Here is a 19,748-nt window from a genome sequence, read left to right as displayed (position 1 = left end):
CTCTCTGAATTTGCCCTAGCTAACTTTGCAAAGAAATTTATTACATTTGAATGCAATACATCATTTTTTTTTAAGAAACACCTGCTCTATGTCTAGTATATACACACATAACATAAAATTTGTATTGAAGTTACAGTGTGCAATTGCATCCTGAGGTAGAAAACATCTGAAGATTGTTAAAGCTTTAAACAAGCACTCAGCAATAAAACATCTATTGCTCAATTAAATTAAGTCACTCGGGCATCCATGCAACTCTTCACTGGCATTTTCTCAATAGAGGATTAAGTAGTCAGATTTGAATACTCTATAATTACTTTATTCTTTAACTATCTACCATAAGTCCCAGTTTCCATAACAACCCAGAATTTTAATTTAATAGCCGAGCAGAAGCTGTAGAAGTGGCACTCATTCAATATGTGCATTTCTTCCTTTAATTAAGGTGTTGTTAATGTAATGCAGGTAGCAGCAGTACTGCTGCGCATACAGTGACCCCTGTGTAAAGTCAACATTCGTCTGCTCGCAGTCACTCAGTTTTCTCTTAAAAAAGAAACAAATGGTACATTTGCCTTTTTGAAATGGTTAATAGTATACATTTGAAATCAAGGGCTCCGATCTTCTTTGTTTGTGTGTTTCCTAGCCTTTTTGTGCAATAAAAGGCAACTAAATGCTGCTACTGAATTGGAAGTCTCCCTTTCATCAATGTAAATTGTTATTCAAGAAGCTGAAAGGAACAGATCTCAGATAGACAACAAGTTTAGGAGAAAATTAATCAGAGCACAGTCGGACCACTAACTTTCTTGCAGCTGTACCAGCACTAATGTTTGTGCAGCTGGTGTGAGGGAGGGGGCTGGACAACTAATCCACATGAGAAAAATGACCTTTTTTTGCCAGCTGATTTTTCAGATGGGTTTTTCAGCTGGAAAAACGTGCCCTGGGGAGCAGGGAGGTGAGAGCTGCAAGGAGAGAGGGGACAGGATCCAGCTGGAGCTGCTCTGGAGGCAGGGAAGAAGCAGCACAGTCTCGAGTGGCTTTTCCCCCTGTAGTGACATGGGGAACATCACTCCACAGCTCTTCAGCCTCTCTCTGTGTCCCTTGGGATACAGGGGACCTTGCGGAGCAGCACAGTTCAAGGGAGATGTTCCCTTGAAAAGATCCTACATGGCCGGTACTTCATCAAAAAGCAAGAGCGAGATTTCCCTTTTTTTCACAGTAGTCAATAAAATTTAGCTTAGAACTTTTTAGCAGCTAATATTGCACTTACCATGGTGGATAATGCTGTGATCCAATAATTTCTGCACCAGTTTAATTGCCATCTCTCGGTCGGAGGCCTCTTTATGGTCTATCAGCCAGTCAATCAGTTCTTTGGCAACGAAGCAGTTTGGGTAGGTCTTTAGGTGGTGACGCCGATCTTTAATGACCTTTTCTTCATGCAGTCGGAGCCTGGGGATCAAATCACCCTATGAGTATCATGTGTAAAAAGCCTTTGTAGCTAGCAAGATTGGGACAAGAGTGGAGCAGATGCACCCAAGCCCCACTCATAGTATGAGCTTTACAGGTGTTGGATGGAAGAGGAAGAGACTCGGTCACAAATCCAGCGCTGGCACCAGGCAATCTGCAGCAACCATTTGTCACAACTTTAAACCCCATACTTGGAAAAACTGGTTTTCTGCCCAGTGGCAAAGACTAAAAAATGAAGAACAGCACAGCATACTAAGCCCATTAAAATACTACCTGTAGGTCAATCAAACTGTCAATAATTTGGAATTAATTTTCCCACATTACCACTAATATGTTCCATGTTACTCTTTTATTTTGTGGTATCACTGCTGTAAGTTTTTTTAATTTATATCTCATTCATTTTTTAGCTGTAGTTTCCTCCTTGGTTGAGTAGCTACATTTTGCCTCCAGCTGCACAACAAGCATAATTTAAAATTCAGACACAAAGCCAACACAATGTTATCTAGCATTAAAAAGTTGCCTCCTACTCCAAATAACGGAGAACTGATTTCTCACTTGGGGAACTGTTGGTAAATGCTATCTATCTGCAAAACTTCCTCCATCATCTTGAAAGCAAGTTGGTTGGCTGGTTTTGAGATGCTTGCATCAAAATGCAAGATCGTGATCTGAGTATTGCCTTGTTAGTAAAGGTTCTAGGGTTCTGCATCTTTATTTTTAGTCATTTTTTCCAAATAAACAAAATGAGTAACATTATCAATAAATTAGTGGGTAGATATTTTGAAAAGTTTTTAAAGTCTTCTGCTTTCTTGTTTCCATTTTAATTAATAATTTTAATAATTCTGGTTTTGTAGTGCCATGTCTATAAAACAGTTCTCTGAAGAAAGTATAGAAAACACAACGCTTGGGCTCCTAGCACAAACAGAAGTATTGCTGTTCATTTCCAAGTGGCCAGGATCCTACCTTCTAAACACTCTTACAGACTTCAAAGAAGTTCTGAGTAATGCTATAATAACTGTAGGGGATACAACTTTCTCTGTTTTCTAGAGAGGGAGACAGAGCAGAAGGGCCTTAACACGAGCCTCAAGAAGCACAGAGCAGGAGTCCAATCAATTTTCCTCTCAATCTGATTCCAGGATTAAACATTATTTCTCACTAGAATCAAAGAAAGCAAAAAAATATGGCTGAAATCAGTGAAGAAAATATTATTAGGGCATTAAACAAGGCTTACGTATGCTTCTACCTAAAAATAGTAGCAAAGCAATGTTTTGTTTTGCAGCATTTAGCCGTGAACTACATTGGAACGGCCAATCTGTGATAAGAATTCAAAACCAGCTTTGCCAACATCATAAAAAAATGAAGACTTTGATAGTGAAAATACTGATAAATCAGATTAGTATTCTGGAAAGAAGTGCTAGTAAATAACCCACGCATTCTGAAATTCTCTGAGCTAAAATACCTTTGCTTAAAGCATATTTTCTAGATGTGCTCTAACAGCTGTTGCCATACTTAGAAAGGAAAGCCTACACAGTTTTAACTACAGAACATGCAATTATTACTATGGCTGATGGAGCTTTACATTTTAATACATTACAGGTTCTGCTAATGTTCATCCAGTCTTATGTCGCACAATAATCCACAAGAACAAACTAGGAAAAAAGTGTATAATACACATGCAGATGGCTCGACCCAGCTTCCAGTCATCAGTGTAAGTCTAAATGGATGGAGTTCATCTGACACAAGAGGGAAACCCCATTCTATGAAATTGTTTATTGAAACATCGCGTAGGAGTGTGCCAGGACTGCTTTGGCATTTCACAAACAAGAAGTAGCCAAAAGCCCCAAAAATGAGTATTTATGTCTTAAATTCTGACCGAAGGCTTTCTTGTAGTTGGTGGACTTACAAAAATTTCAAGTTCTGTCACGTCAAAAGACACAGGTTCCCACTACCATCTTTTTCCTCACTCAGAGCATTTATAGGGTGTCTCTATACACCTTTTTCCCTATATTCATAAAACCCATAGAAATTTTATTATCTCCACCCACTTGCTAAAGTGGATCCAAATCTGCTGAGAGGTTCTGAAATCGTTAAGTCAAACCGAGCATGATCACATAAGCCCCGAGAAACCTGAAAAAAAACAAATTTATCCACAATTTCCTGATGGAAGTGGGAACTTTCTTTGCAGTCTACAGCAATTGTATCCATACCGAATTAGGTACAGGCTAATTTATTTGTAATAAAGAACAGAAAGGGAATTCAGATTTTCTCCCTGGTGGTATATGCTGTTCTCTCTATCAGGGCTCCCTCACCTCTACAAACCTGCTAAAAGTCAAACTTTTGTATGGAAGAGAAGTAGCTCAATAAATTGAAATTGTACCTAGTGCGAACTACAAATATAAAAGCCTCAGGTAAAGTTATTGAGCATATATTGCAGTATGCTAACTAACAGTTTAGGTAGGAATTCTAAAAATGTGTCTGTGCTCAGAAATACTTATCAAGAGCCAAATCAAATGGGATAAAAAGGGAAAAATGCAGCAGTGGGTGCAATTATACATTGGAACCAACGTTCAAGTGAAGTGGTAAATTCCTTATCCCTTGGCATTGGGAAACAGGCTTCTCACCAAAAGATCTTGATGTTTTCCCTTTAAGTAATGTTAATCGCTTTTCGTCAGCTAGCCTGCATGATGACTGGAAAAGACCTAGCTTGACAACAGACACATTTCTCTTTAAAGAAGTTTTTCTCAAGAGCTGCTTAGGAGAATTAGCTCACTGATAAACCCTGCCAGCTTGAAGGAAGAAGCGGGAGAAGAATCCTGGAACACATGGATGATAACTTCCTCCTGCAAGTGATAGAGGAGCCAATGAAGAGGTGCTATGCTGGACCTTGTTCTCACCAACAGGGAGGGGCAGGTAGGGAATGTGGAGCTCAAGGGCAGTCTTGGCTTCAGTGACCATGGAATGGTGGAGTTCAAGATCCTTAGGGCAGAGATGAGGGTGCACAGCAAGCTCTCTACTCTGAACTTCAGGAGAGCAGATTTTGGCCTCTTCGGGGATCTGCTGGGCAAAGTGCTATGGGATAAAGCCCTGGACAGAAGAGAGGCCCAAGAAAGTTGGCTAATATTCAAGGATCACCTCCTCCAAGCCCAGGAGCGATGCATCCCAACAAAGAGGAAGTCAGGCAAAAATGCCAGACGGCCTGCATGGATGAACAAGGAGCTCTCGGACCAACTGAAAAACAAAAAGGAAGCCTACAGAGGGTGGAAGCAAGGACAGGTAGCCTGGGAAGATTATAGAGAGATTGTCCGAGCGGCCAGGGATCAGGTAACGAAGGCTAAGGCCTTGAGAGAATTAAATCTGGCCAGGGAGGTCAAGGGCAACAAGGAAAGCTTCTTTAGGTATGTTGGGGATAAAAGAAAGATCAGGGAGAATGTGGGCTCTCTCTGGAAGGAAATGGGAGACCTGGTTACCCGGGACATGGAGAAGGCTGAGGTACTCAACAACTTTTTTGCCTCAGTCTTCACCGGTGAGGGCTCTAGCCACATGGCTCAAGTCGCAGAAAGCAAAAGCAGGGACTGGGAGAATGAAGAACTGCCCACTGTAGCAGAAGAGCAGGTTGAGGACCATCTAAGGAACCTGAAGGTGCACAAGTCCATGGGACCTGATGAGATGCATCTGCGGGTCCTGAGGGAACTGGCGGATGAAGTTGCCAAGCCACTTTCCATCATATTTGAGAAGTCGTGGCATATTGGTCAGGTTACTGTCGACTGGAAAAGGGGAAACATAAACCCATTGTTAGAAAGGGGAACTACAGGCCACTCAGTCTCCCCTCTGTGCCTGGCAAGGTCATGGAGCAGATCCTCCTGGAAACTATGCTAAGAGACATGAAAAATAAGGAGGTAATTCATGACAGCAAACATAGGTTCACTAGGGGCAAATAATGTCTGACCAATTTGGTGGCCTTCTGTGACGAGGTTACAGCATTGGTGGACAAGGGACAAGCAACTTATGTCATCTACTTGGACTTCTGCAAAGCATTCGACACTGAACTGCATGACATCCTTGTCTCTAAACTGAAGACATGGATCTAATGGATGGACCACTCGGTGGATAAGAAATTGGCTTGATGGCCCCACTCAGAGAGTAGTGGTCAATGGCTTGATGTCCAAGTGGAGACAAGCGACGAGTGGTGTTCCTCAGGGGTTGTTATTGGCATCGGCCCTGTTTAACTTCTTGTCAGTGACATGGACATTGGGATAGAGTGCACCCTCAGCAAATTCATTGACGACACCAAGCTGTGTGGTGCCGTCGACACGCTGGCGGGAAGGGATGCCATCCAGAGGGACCTTGACAGGCTTGAGAGCTGGGCTTGTGCAAACCTCATGAAGTTCAACAAGGCCAAGTGCAAGGTCCTGCACCTGGTTTGGGAAAATCCCAGGCACAAATACAGGCTGGACAGAGAATGAATCAAGAGCAGCCCTGAAGAGAAAGACATGCGGGTAGTGGCAGATGAGAAGCTCAACATGAGCTGGCAATGTGCACTTGCAGCCCAGAAAGCCAATGGCATCCTGGGCTGCATCAAAAGATGCAGTAGGTCGAGGGAGGTGATTCTGCCCCTCTACTCTGCTCTCGTGAGATCTCACCTGCAACACTGTGTCCAGTTCTGAAGCCCCAAACATAAGAAGGATGTGGACCTGTTGGAATGAGTCCAGAGGAGGGCCACGAAGATGATCAGAGGGCTTGAGCACCTCTCCTGTGAGGACAGGCTGAGAGAGTTGGGGCTGTTCAGCCTAGAGGAGAGAAGGCTCTGGAAAGACCTTATAGTGACATTCCGGTACCTAAAGGGGGCTAATAAAAAGACGGGGAGAAACGCTTTATCAGGGTCTGTTGTGACAGGACAAAAGGTAATGATGTTAAAATAGAAGGAAGCACATTCAGACTGGACATAAGGAAGAAATTTTTTACAATGAAGGTTGTAGAACACTGGAACAGGTTGCCCAGAGAGGTGGTGGATGCCCCATCCCTGGAAACTTTTAAGGCCAGGTTGGACTGGGCTCTGAGCAACCTGATCGAGTTGGAGATGTCCCTGCTCCTTGCAGGGGGGTTGGACTAGATGACCTTCAAAGGTCCCTTCCAACCCAAACTATTCTATGATTCTATAAGAGAGGGTGAACAACAAAGGGTGACAGGAGGATGCCTTGATTCAATAAGCCTTTGAAAAGTTGTCCCTCTTTCTGTAACTTAATAGCTTAACACCAGAAAACAGTCTTGTGTACACCATCCATATGTAATTCCATATATTATTCAACATTACCTGCCAGATTTGGCACTTGGGGCCACAGTCTCCCCTACCTGCAGAAAACAACATGACAACTAAAGCGTTTGAGCAATTGCCTGTGAAATGTAATAGGCATATGCAACCCTTTAGTATTTATAAACTGATATCCATGGCTCTTATTCATGCTTACCACAAATAAAGACAGTCTGTATTTGCAGGCATGCATGCCAGAACAGTTTTCTTGGGGGCTTGTCTAAACAGGAGTTGCTCCTCATTAACATGTTCAGAGTTAATCAGGAACAACGTTACTTGTTGAGAGCATTTTCTTTGCCAACTGTCAGAAAAGGCATGATAATGGAAAAATCAAAATCTTTGTCTAGAAATGAAGAATCAGGCACTAACTTGGGAAGAAATCACTTTTGAATCTTGTGTTTTGTTTTCCAACAGGGAAATTATGCATGGTGGCTGAAGAGCATGGGTTTTCCACACCTCTTCTCAAGGGACATCATAGGTGCTCCACTGGCAGGTAGAATTGCCCTTTTCTGTTGGAAACAGAACAGTTTTGTGTCCTCCTAGAGGTCACAAAGTTTGGCTGTTTTCTGAATGTAAGCATCTGACCTGTCTACAGCATGGTAGACAGGCATCTTACTAAAAGATGGCATTTTCCAAAGTGTCTCAGTGATTTACAAGCATAATTCCCACTGACAGTTAAAACTCACAGGTCAGCTGCAGACCCACTTCATTACAAAATAAGTGAGCATATGGTGGTGTCTGTGCATATATACACACTCAGGAAAATACAAATCCAGAACTACATGAAATGTCCTTTACACTAAACTTTTCCCTTTGCACTGTCAGAAGAAAAAAAAAAAAAAAAATCACTGATGATATAAACTGCATACACAAAGTCGGTTGTGAATGTACCCTGCAAATGCAATGTGTATTGTCAGGACAAGCGTTTCCAGCCAGGCTTGCCAAGTCTCAGCTGAAGTGTCAGTGGTTCACCACTGCCTGTTCCTCTTTCTATTTATGCTTCAGCTCTGCAATCACTTAGTTCTGTTACTTGATAGTCACAGGAGCTAAAATACCCTTTAAACCATGGGGTCATACTGGAAATAGGATGAAGATATTTCTGCATTGGTAGCGGTGGCAGAGAAGGAATTCTACCTTTTGAACTAAGGTTAGAGAGGGTGCCTTCAACATAGCTCCTGATATCAGTTCTCATCACTGTTTTTATCTCCACTTGCTTGCCCACAGCTATGGAGTCAACGTGAGGAGATGCCAGAATGCAGAGCCAGATAGAGAGATTTCAGATAAGGCACTTGGTGCACTGCGGAGGAAAGCCTAAAGCTTACAAAGAAGTGATGGTTCACCAGTGCCCCTATGGCTTTAAGTAAACCACTGGGGCTGCCTCTTTTATGAAGTCCTTTTTTATAAATTCAGACTGTAATAAGGTCACTGAGCCTGCAACCGAGCGCACACAGGGACATTCCCAATAGTCGTAACACCTTACTAACGCTGGCAGGGGTCAAAGCAAGCTCTGGGGAACAGACCCAGGCACGGCTCAGGGTCTAGGATGAAATCAAAATGCGGTCTCCTGGAGACACTCTTTCAGCCCACAAATTCAGGCCAGAAAGTCAGATCCACAGTCTCCCTTGTGAGCACTCTAGACTGCAGAGGAAATTAGATCTGTGTGTTTTTATCGATCTGTCATAAAACTAGAGACCACTTGCAAAATCAGTGTTTGGATTTTTAAACCTCAAAGGTGAGCCTGTATCTGGTCTTCATTTAAAACAACACAGCATAATATTGTTGATCTGGTAAAACAATGAATGCAAATAGGATCATCAGATAACTTTCATGTCAAGTTTTGGAATGTTTATGTTGGCATTTTTCTAAGGTTTGAGCCTGTAAGGGAAAGGCACGTGCCCAGTGGACTACCGACTCCCCTCCACTTCTCTCCTCAGGCTGAGACATACCCACGTGTGACAGCAGTCTAACAGTATCACCAAAGCAGAACAATATTTGTTCACTTCTCTTTTTCAAGCAGCAGGAAAACTCAGTATCTTGGAAGGTTACAGATCTAATGACACTTTCTCCTCACGTCCACAGGAAGCTGTGAATCTCCCTCCCTGGCAAGCCATTTCACTTTCATTTCACTTTTAATCAAAATATGTGCAATCATGAATAATACTTCCAACTGCCTGCACACTTGAACCTTGAGAGCTGCTGTCTCACTGGAAAGCATAACACCAGGTTTTACAAAGAAAAAAAACACAAAATGCAGGCAAGTTATTGTTTCGCCTGCCCCTAGTCATATGGAAAGTGGACATCTGCCTGTCTTGTGCTGGCTGCTTGCTTTCTGGCTGAAGCTGTCAGAAGTCAGGAACGCACAGTTCTCCTCCTCTATAACGAAGTCAAACATAATTGTGCTTCTCACTCTCACACGGATGAGCTGGGATGCACCCGTGGGACAAATGTGTGCTGGTCAAGGTCTGTGATACACTACATGGAGCCCCAGAAGGACTAATGGACTTTTTAGTGAAGAGCAAACTGTCTTTGCTTATGTCCATCAACTAGGTTTTACTGACATTATTTTTCTGCATCTTCATGGCAAGGATATTCTTAGGCTCACTAAACCAGTAAGTACTGTGAGAACTAATGTCCTGGAGGGGAAGAAGAGCAGTGTCTTTCCAAATCCAAACTAAAGATGTCGACCATAACTGAGAGGGAAGCCACTGAAATTTCAAAGAGCAGACCAGAAATCACAGGACAACTGTTGTTATAGACACCCCTTGTACTAACACAGTAGCCAAAAGCCCATCTGCTCTCATGGACTTATGCTGAACATCGCTCTCAATAAAGGAAGCATTTTAGCATTTTACAGTTAGAAAACTGAGGAAGGAGCAGTGTAGGTCCCATGGGAAGCCAGTGAAAATCAATGAAATTGTGTCAGGGAATGTAGACCTGTTATCTCAGTAAAATGTCTGGGAGAGATGAATGTTCCTTTGAAATGCTAAATGGGGCAAATACAGGTCAAACAGCCCAAGCCCCTACTGCTACAGCTATTCCTTCTGTCACTGCCATGCAGAAGCCTGGAGAGACAGAGCAGGAGCTGGGGAATAGGACGCTGGTCTGCAGGTCTGTGTCGCTGGAGTCAGGAAGAGGGGCTGCAGCAAGGACACAAGAGGCTTGGGGTGCCAGAAATCCCTGCTGTGTGACCACAACTCTCTTGGATGCACATTGCATCCCAACAGGGTAGAGGAGCCAAAAAAAGCAACAGGCCAAGGTCCTTTATGCACCAAGGCTGATATCTTGAGAAGCGAGGAGATCTTCCCACCCACCCATCTCCCAGTGCATCTGGGGAAGAGCAGATCCGTCATACCCAGAAAGCACCACAGTACTGAACAGGTTTGCACTGCAAACAGTAAAAGGTGTTGTTATCTGCAGGCAGTAACCCAAGAAATCCACGGGAGAACTGAAATTAGCCAAGCGCCTTATCTCAAGTGCAGTTGTGATATTTCTCCCACCCTGTCAATGAGTGGCAAATATTTGTGCTGAGGCATTTATGGCTTTGAGTATCTCAAAGTCCTTCCAGGCACGGCTGCTCTCAGCCTGAGCACCGCAGACTGGCAGGAGCTCTTCTCCCGGATACTTTATGCTCCTCAGAAGGGCACCAACTGTTTGCACTCCTTTCAGTGGCCCTTGGCAACCCTGCTGAAAGCAAGAAATAGAAATTCTGCCTTCATCATCAATAATACGTCATACTGCAGTAATATCTCAATTGCTTTCAGCAATTGTTTTCCACCTCTACACAAAACCCTTAACCAGATACTGTGCTGTGTAATCATGAGTGTCGTTAAGCACAAATAGCCATTAGCTGACAGGTAATAAAATGAACAATAAAATACTTAGTGCTATGTACTACTGTTAACAAACAGAATTTTATATTGAGGCTATGATTCACGACTTTTTACTAACTTCCAACAAATACATAGGTTCACCTTAAAATGAGTATAGATGCAATACTCTTTCAATATACAGTATTGTATTAAAACCATCACACTTTGTTTATCTCTTCCCATTCTAAATTAATAGCTTCCTTTTTTTCATGTTCAGTATAACTGCATTACTGAGCTTTATTTTTATTTTGAAAGAAGCTGTGAAAGCAGTAAGTGAAAAAATACTGACTAGAAAAGGCACTCTGTATTGAATTTCTTTAAATAAAAAAATCTTAACATATTTTGGCACTGATTCATGCTTTTTTTTTACCTCCTACGGCTGGCAATACCACAATATGCAGGATGTTACCCTGACAGAAGACACGATTCAAGGGAGTTCTTTCCACTGTCGTCCAAAAGTCTATTGAAATCCAGTGGTTGACCACTAAACTGTAAAATAAAACTGGAACTAATGCAAATTTTTAAACATTGAAAGTAATGATCTATTTGAATGGATCACCTAAAGGTGATTAAATTGTAAGTGGATAACCTTCACAGTGCAGAAATGGAGGAACAGGTAAGGCTATAAAATGCAAGGCTGTGCACTAACAACAAAATGCTCTGCTGAAAATTGTGAACTTGGAGCCTGAAAGCAACAGAGTAAGAAATAGCTGAGCATGCAGCTGCTAAACTCTCAGTAACTACAGGCTATCACAAGGCTGAGGCCATGCAAAAACCAAAGGCCACCTCAGCTACTACTAACTGAAATGTATCCAAAAAATGATGGGAAATCCAGCTGTCCATGTCATTGTATATGATACTGCAGGACATCCTCTAAATATTGTGTGTTGCTCATGCCATCCTCATTCCGGAACAATAAGCTCAAAGAGACGCAGTGCAGCAGCACTACACCGGTATGAGAAATGACGAGCCAGTCTCATGAGCAGAGAGAAAAAGATAATGGCTTGGGAGTCTAGCCTTATCTAAACAAAACGTGAAAGGAACAGAATTGTGGTCTATAATTCTTCAGGGGAGCTAAAAGCAGAGTGCAAGAAAAGCTATTTAAGTCACACTGAGTGATCCCAAGGTAAAAATTAGGCAAAGGTTTGGAGCAAAATTTTCTAATTGTTACTCAAGGTAAGAACTTACCTAACTTTTACGGAACTGTAAAACCAAAGGATCATGTGTTATAGTATTCTGCAGAAGACCTTCCAGTCCTGTGTTTTACAATTACATGACTTACATTTATTTCTACTAACAACCTTGGGTACACTACAGGGAGGAAGAATATCAGAGGTCGGCCTTTGAATGCACTATAGCAGCACTCACAGCCTTTCTGAAGTCCTATTTCATGTCAGCTGCAAAAAAAAAAAAGAAAAGATCCAGTACTGCCTACGTTAAGACATTTGCTGTTTATATTAAAGCTTTTAGGAAAAGTGGGTTCACAGATACACAGACGTTCTTCATGTGCTTGCCAAGGCACAGGAGCTGTAGGTATGACAAGAGACGTCTGCATTTCTGAGCATGGCTGCCTGCTTTTGCAACAGGGTATTGCTTGCTTTTCATTTTTACTGTACCAGCATACAGTAGTCTCTATGTGGCTGATGGGAAGGATAGATATTTAGCTGGCCTGTGGTTATCGTACAGTCAACATCCAACTAGTGGCATGTTTTCCTCCGACATCTGAGGGAAATCCTGCAACCTTTGTGACATACAACTGTCAAAAAAAATGGCTGGGGATCTGCTGTGAGGAAACCCCATTGGTTAGCTAGCAGTACACAGAGAGGCTGGTCTGGTCTAGTCTGGTCTGGTCTGGTCTGCATCCTTGCTAAATCAAAGCATAGAAGCCAGGAGGAGCTGCAATGGCAGAGAAGTCCTCTGCCAGCTCCACAGCCCAACTCTGCATTTTACCCTTGGGTGAAGTCTCCACACGTCTGCACTCAATTGGCTTTCCCACCTCCATGTGCAACACCTGCTCATTCCATGGAGTCCCAGATCACCAGGTTTGCAGGAACCTACAGCCCCTCATCTGAGATCTTGTGAAGCTACCACGAAGAACCCACCTACACAGTCACCCTAGTCTTTTTAAGCCTGGAATTTGTCTAATTTTATACAGTGGACATGATTTTTTTTAAATATTTGTTTACACAATATAGAGTGTGTAATTACTGAAGTAAATAAATCAAAACAGGAGAGAAGCCTAAATAGACTCATGTTACAGCCTTTTTCAGTTCCCTTAAGTCGTCACATTTGCTTAAGAAAAATACTGCTTTGAATGTAAAATATAAGCTGGTATGACCTTCATGGCCAGCTGGAGGCAAGAAATCAGTATAATCTTAATTAACATTCTGCTCATTTATATATGTTTATCTTAAAGAGAAACCTGTAACATCCAATAAGGTTTCACTGCCAGTGCTAAACAAAAAAAAAAAAAGAAATGAATCACCATCTACACAGAAAAAAATGAAAAATGTCTCAGAAAGCTATTGATTGCCCCAAACTACACTGAATGAGTTGCAAATACATCTATGCTAAATGGTAACAATGATTTTACTCAACAATTCTGCAACATAACACTACTGTATTCATTTTTTAAACACAGAAAGGATTGCTCTGACATCTGACACCAATGTTCTAATGATGAAGAACCATCCTATCTGCTTTAAAGCTCCTTCTTTATCTAGGTCATACAAACACACAACATGAAGAATTATGGTATATAAATTTAAGGGGATTACTCAACGGCATGAAGTTACTCACTGCTTAAATTACGGCATGCTAACGAAGAACTTTATCATTAAGGAAAACGTATTAATAAAAACCCTAGTTGAAGACTAATTCTATTTAAATTATTTTACTTCTGCAAAAATCTAGCCTGGGGATGGTTTCTTTCAACGAGTTCAGCATTTTTCTACTTCTGATACATGATATGAGCAGATACACAGCTGCTGCATAACCGCTCTTCATGAATAGTTCCTTCTGTCAGGATGCTATCAAGGATCTTGTCTTGTTTGATTAGGCCTTGTTAAATGTTCACAAGCAGATGAGCTTTGAAAAGATAAATATTACAGAAGCATTCTTCCTCTGCTTTTAAGATTAAACGGAAATTGTCCTTTAAAATGACAAATAAATCAATAAGGAGCCCAGAGAAGTTCTGCTGCTCTGCTGAACAGCTTGCTCCCATTGCTAGGCCATGTGTTTGCCATTTCTCATTCTAGGCAAAAGTCTCTCTCCACGCGTGCAGAAAGCTCAGCGAACAGGTATTTATGTGCTCTGACAATAAATTCAAACTGTGACTTCTTACCGCTTTAATAACTCAGAACACGCACCCTGACCCTTGTTCACCAAGTAACGGCATCAGCTTTACATGCAATATCAGCTCAAACTGAATGCCGGCAGACTTAGATGACAACAATATGGTTATGTTTACAGCATACTCCAAACTCTGGGTCAGGCCTGAACTCGAATCCAAAACACATGGTGCACAGACGGTTAGGGATAGGCTTTAGATGGGCAACAGGGCAAGAGGAGGTAAGACGTTAGGGCCTGTGCTCTGCCTTTACACGGACTCAGATATTCACCTATCATCAGTGTGAACAGCCCAACACTGTGTGTTAATACTAAATCCAATGACGAGTCTTGACATCACCTGCTCTGAAGAAAGGCGGGATCTGTAGGAGCCTGGGTACAGTTGCTCCTCAGATGATGTCAAGAACCACAGTTGGGCAGATGGACCATGGACACTTCTTGTTCTAGCTACCCAGACACGTGGAGGCATGCTAAAGAGCCTCTTTAGTCCATTACTCGTCCTGGCTACCAAAGCACAATACAAACAGTACCAATGTTTGAACTTCAGTGTAATTACAATGAGCTTCTTGAATGCCAAACTACGCAAGATTTCGGTCCATATGAAAGTAGGCTGTGCATATATGCACTGCTGAAACGGCAAAAGGTTTGCGGTCACTGAAGACATGAAATCATTGATCAAGTGGCCAAGTCATCTTTTTCCACAGGTCTATCATTTTCTGAGGTGGAATATTGATATTTTACATTGAAAGATGCGCTGTGTGCAGTCTTCAGCCTGCAAGCAAAATGCCACAATTTCCAGTCCATTGTAACTTTTCCTTAGCCACTAAATGTTTAAATAAATTCTTCTCTCCATGTTTATTGTGTTTCTCTTACCAGTTTACGCAATCCTTTTTTCTTCCTCCTTTGCCCCAGTAATGTGTTTCCCAAGAGTACTGTTGTTACTGGCCTCATATAAACTCATATGTTCCATATTCATCAGAAAATAAATCAACACAGAGCACAAACATATTTCATGTGAAATTATGTAGGATAAACTGTTTCAGCTGGTGTTGATTTACAGATTTAACAAAAAAAAAAAGTCTTATGAAGTTCTTAATGTATTAATTTGGAGCAGCTCTAGCCTCTCTGTAGCCAAAGTGAATGCAAGTAATTATCTTCCAGCCATCACTGCTTGATTCTTTACAGTAGGCCCAAAGCAGAGCACTTGGAAAAAACACCACTGTATAGAAACCTAAAATGACTGGATTTTCCCCTGTTATGAAATATTTTCAAAGGATCTAGGCCTTGCAGCATTGTGATAAAGCACAACGGCATACAGAGAAAGCAACAAATCTCATTGCTTTGTGCGTGTTGAAAGAAATATTACTATAATGGCTGAGCACATGTCCGATTTAATCACGTCTTTGGTCGCATCTGTAGAGGCAAGGGAATACATCTCATTACCTTCCAAATGGATTATCGGATGAGACATGCCTCTCCAAGGGAAGAACATATTAGCAGTTCTAGGACCTTCTTCCCACAACATGGGACCGAAAATTCACTTTCCACAAGCAAAGTCAGAGCTGCAGGACTATGGAAAGCTGGGAATTTATGCACACAAACGAACTCCCAAACTGGGCCCTTTGTGCACAGTGTGAGAGGAACTGAGAGCACTCAATCCATTTGTTGTATCGCCATGCAGGCAGTGAGAACAGAGGAGCAGGTGGCTTGCTCTGAGATTACTGTTCCTCTTCTAATGCCAACACAACACAGCCAGCAGGACTTCTGGCACCAACATGATCTACTGTCCTTCCAGCATGTAGTACTCCGTACGCTGCCCTCAGTCTTTTCTCTATTCTCATCCTTCAAGGACTGGTATAAAACCAGTATGTCCTACGTATGCACACTTTGGTTTCTGTCCCCCAAGTTCTTAAGCAATGGATTTACAGATAACTGCACAAGTACATTGAAAAGCTCTCTTGGTGGTGGGAAGAGTTGCAATGGCAGCATCTCATGAATCTCACATGATCTGGGGTAAAATCCTGGCCTGACTTAAGACCGTGCAGGCAAGGGAATCAGGTTCTCACCTTCACATCCTCATAAAAATCTCAGTTGAAACAGAGAGATTTCAAAAGTTCTTTGGCATCGATTTGGAAATGGATACATTTCTTGTCCTTAATTTTGCTTGAAAAGCTGGACAATGTGAAAGGAGTGACACTTTCAATCACTGCATCCGTTGCGCAAACTAACCCAGTTGATGTCGCACTGAAGTAGGTTAGGAAGTATTCTCACAAGCCCTCCCACCAGTGCAACTGAGTGGATAATAATCTCTAGTTATCAGCCAGTAACAGGATGCTGATAATATCAGCCACCACAGCTTAAAGAAGACATCACACTGTGCCTTCATGAAATATAGAGTAATTCAGGTTGTAAGGGATCTCTGGAAGTCATCTGGTCCGACCTATACTGAAAGCATGTCCAGTCAGTACAAGTTGCTCAGGGTCATGTCCAGGCAAGATTTTAATATCTCAAAGCTTCTCTGCGTCCTTATTCCAATTTTTAACTTATGCTCAGAGTGAATAATTCTTTCCAAATATCTAATTAGAAATACCCCTGCAAATTTTGCCTACTGCCTCTTGCTGTGTCCATGCGCACCCTGGAAAAGACTCTCTCCCTGTTTCCCTGCATCTTCTCGTTTAAGTCGTTGCAACCAGCAGTGAGATCCCCTTGAGCCTTCTCTTCTCTAGGCTGAGCACACCCAGCACTCAGCATCTCCTTATACATCATGTGCTCCAGCCCAACTCCATGCTGAGAGCCAGCCTTCCTTGGCGCTTGCTTCTTGTACGAAGACACCTTTTTGCTGTCTATTTTACATAATTGCATAATTTTGCATAATTAAGGTTAAATAAATAAATTAGGCTTATTAAAATAAGCTTTTAATAAACCTTACTTCATTCCTTTTGTTCCGTGTGCTTTTAAGAGCCTATTTTCATTGCCTCGTCTAATTAGACAAGTAGCAGTATGATAGCAACGGCTCCTATTATGCAGCCATTTTCCTCACCACAGAGATCTGCTTACTAATTTAACTTTGTCTAACACTTCCCAGAAGACTTGAAAGGTTTGAGTTTGTCAAAATGCTATTAGTTTTAAAAATACTTTAATTGTCCACAACAAGTCTTTAACCAATTCTCAAAATGGTATTTGTACAATCTCTTTTGGGATTTGTATGTGATAAGGCTGCTTTGAGTTTCTTCACATCACAATCCCTCGCTGTTTGCACTGACCAAGCCGCAAAATAGCAGTTTAAGCTAGGAGTCACTCTTTTTACATCTTAGTAAAAATATATTAATTTCAGCTAGAGGAAAGTATAAGTGAATTACATTCTGAGCATCAGGAAACAATTAACAGCTTTCTATTATATCACCCTGATTTCTAAGCTATACAGTTATATGCTACTGCAGTAAAGGATGTGTGATTATCAACAGAAGGATCTCTTTTCTGAAAAAAATGAAAGGAAATTGTTCCACCACCAACAATCAGCGCTATAAATAATGCTTAGCTAATACCTTTTCAGAAGGCATTTCCATTATTTGCAATCCTAACTTTGAGTGACGTGTTGGCCATGTGTTGTCAGATTCTCCTCCCAAAGAGGATGAGTGCAAGTGCTGGCCTCTGATTCCTCAAGATAGGCACTCACAGCTCCAGCTTCCTGTGAGTATCCTGCAATACTTAATGGAATTAAATTAAAAATCATTGTTTTTATGAACCATATTGTAATTATGTCTTGTGTTTGGTGCCTTTTAAATCAGAGCTGAGAACGGCTTGTGAAAACACAAAGGAATACACAGGCTTCATTTAGGCAGCCCCAATGCTTTGAAGACACAAGTAACAATGTGAAGAGGAACGGATACAACACACGAATACTTCTTTTTAACTCCTGCCAATAAACTAATTTGGACCACTATGCAGGAAAATGGTGCAAACACAGAGCCAGCAGAGTGTAAAACAGTTCAGCTGAACGCTAATGGAAACATTACGGCAATATACCCATTTTGGCAAGGGCCCTTAGGGCAAGAAGCACCGAAACAAACTCACTTAAACCTCCACAACTCCAAGTCAAAGGCTGCCATGCTAGATGGCAGCTGTGTCACTGGGGGTGGGAGAATCTTCGCAAACCAGGTACATGATATAAGATCCATAAGGATAAATATGACAGTGTTAGTGCTGCTTATCAGCAGAAGAACTTTGGTCTGTGCAGATTCCTCGTGCAATTCACCTCCAGGACAGCTACACCTCTCTGCCAGAAAGTTCAAGTTCTGTTCCAAATTTGCTTTCCCTATTATCTTACAACTCAAGGTTTCTTCTATGCACTGCCCTTGACAAACATCATCTTGTCTGGCTCTTATCTAGCTGGAATGCTCTTGGGAAGATTGTTTCCACAGCTCTCGATCTCAATAACATTGCCCATTTCCCTGATTCCTTCCACTGCCTCCTGCTCTTCTGTCAATCAAACACAGTATTACTGTGCTTATCTGCACTTTCAAGCTCCCACCTTTGCTATCATCATCTCTCATGCGGTGTTGGCTTTTGCTCTGATCAGACATTTAGTTCCAATTTTGCCATTCGGTTTTAAATCTTCAAGTGAGCTGTGCTTGCTGCCTTAATACACAGGAGACCCTCACCCAAACAGCCACACCACTGCCTGGATGTAGTCCCCCAAATCCTGTCCAGCACTGCTATAATCTCTACCAAAAACTTGACATGTAAACAGGGATTGGGCAGGGGAAGAATGGATGAAAGGGGTGAGAAGGGGCTCCTGGACTAGCACAGCCGTACTTCAACATCAGGGTTTCACTCCATGAGAAGCCAATCTCACTGCAGGATCTTCCAATAAGAGGGGGGTCTGAGGAGCTCTTCACCCCCTGACTCCTGGCCAGCTGACCTTACCCCTTGCACTGACACTGGTGCTAGTTTGACACAACGGTAACCCACTGAGCTCCCCAAACTGGTCTCCACGGGGTCAGACACCAACACAGGTGCTTCAGTCCAGGAAAACTGGGCTGCCCTTTTCTGCAGCAACAGCTAGACACACCGGCTCAACACCGCTGTAAAACCCACAGCATGACCTACAGTCTCCTCGTTCTCCTCAGAAACCAGAAAACTCTCATCTGCCTGCAAATCCTGGTGACACAGCTGCAGTAGCCCATGTAATCACCCATACAATTGCAAGGAAATTGAGAATTATGGCCTTGTTATGTGAAAACCAGCTTCTATATTTGCTCTGAATTAGCAAGCCCAATCAGGCATATTTTTTAATTACACGTAAATGCACTTCTGAGATCTGAATGCATTTACTGGATGGAGGCACTGTTACGAAGCAAACCATCAAGACTGTAAAATTACAGGGCTGATAATTAAGGCAGGGGGTTCCATTCTGAAGTAGCACTGTCACATTGGTAGTACTGTGATGTGCTGATCATATAGATTAGATAGTACAAATTTCAAAACATATGGAATGTCAGTATTTGTCTCTATTCATGCACAATACCCTAACAAGGGTGCAAAAGTAAAGGTAAAAACCTTAGAAGAGAAATAACCTATGCAAATTGCAAACAGTTTCTGTTCCTATCTGGTGACAACATGTGCACTGGGCATTTAAACTCAAAGTGATTTCTATAGTCCATCTTCTACTGGAGTCTGAATTTTTTAAATGGGAATCCAGTAAATGTTTGAGCCACGTTGAGTTTAGGCAAATTATGCACTGAGGGGTGAGTCCAGCAAACCCAGCA

At 42.1% G+C, this 19,748-nt stretch overlaps 1 protein-coding gene across 1 annotated transcript in view; it reads right to left on the bottom strand.

Annotated features, from left to right (window-relative positions):
- DEPTOR (DEP domain containing MTOR interacting protein) overlaps positions 1 to 19,748 on the bottom strand; it is a 78,596-nt gene that overhangs the window by 50,222 nt on the left and 8,626 nt on the right. The window contains exon 3 of the mRNA XM_086741212.1: positions 1,262 to 1,440. Within this exon, the coding sequence (XP_086597338.1) occupies positions 1,262 to 1,440 (179 nt within the window). The remainder of the gene's footprint in view (positions 1 to 1,261; positions 1,441 to 19,748) is intronic.

This window comes from Chlamydotis macqueenii, chromosome 2 (assembly GCF_036417535.1).
Source record: "Chlamydotis macqueenii isolate bChlMac1 chromosome 2, bChlMac1.mat, whole genome shotgun sequence".
NCBI classification, from domain to species: Eukaryota; Metazoa; Chordata; class Aves; order Otidiformes; family Otididae; genus Chlamydotis; species Chlamydotis macqueenii.
This window is presented reverse-complemented; position numbering and strand designations above follow the sequence as displayed.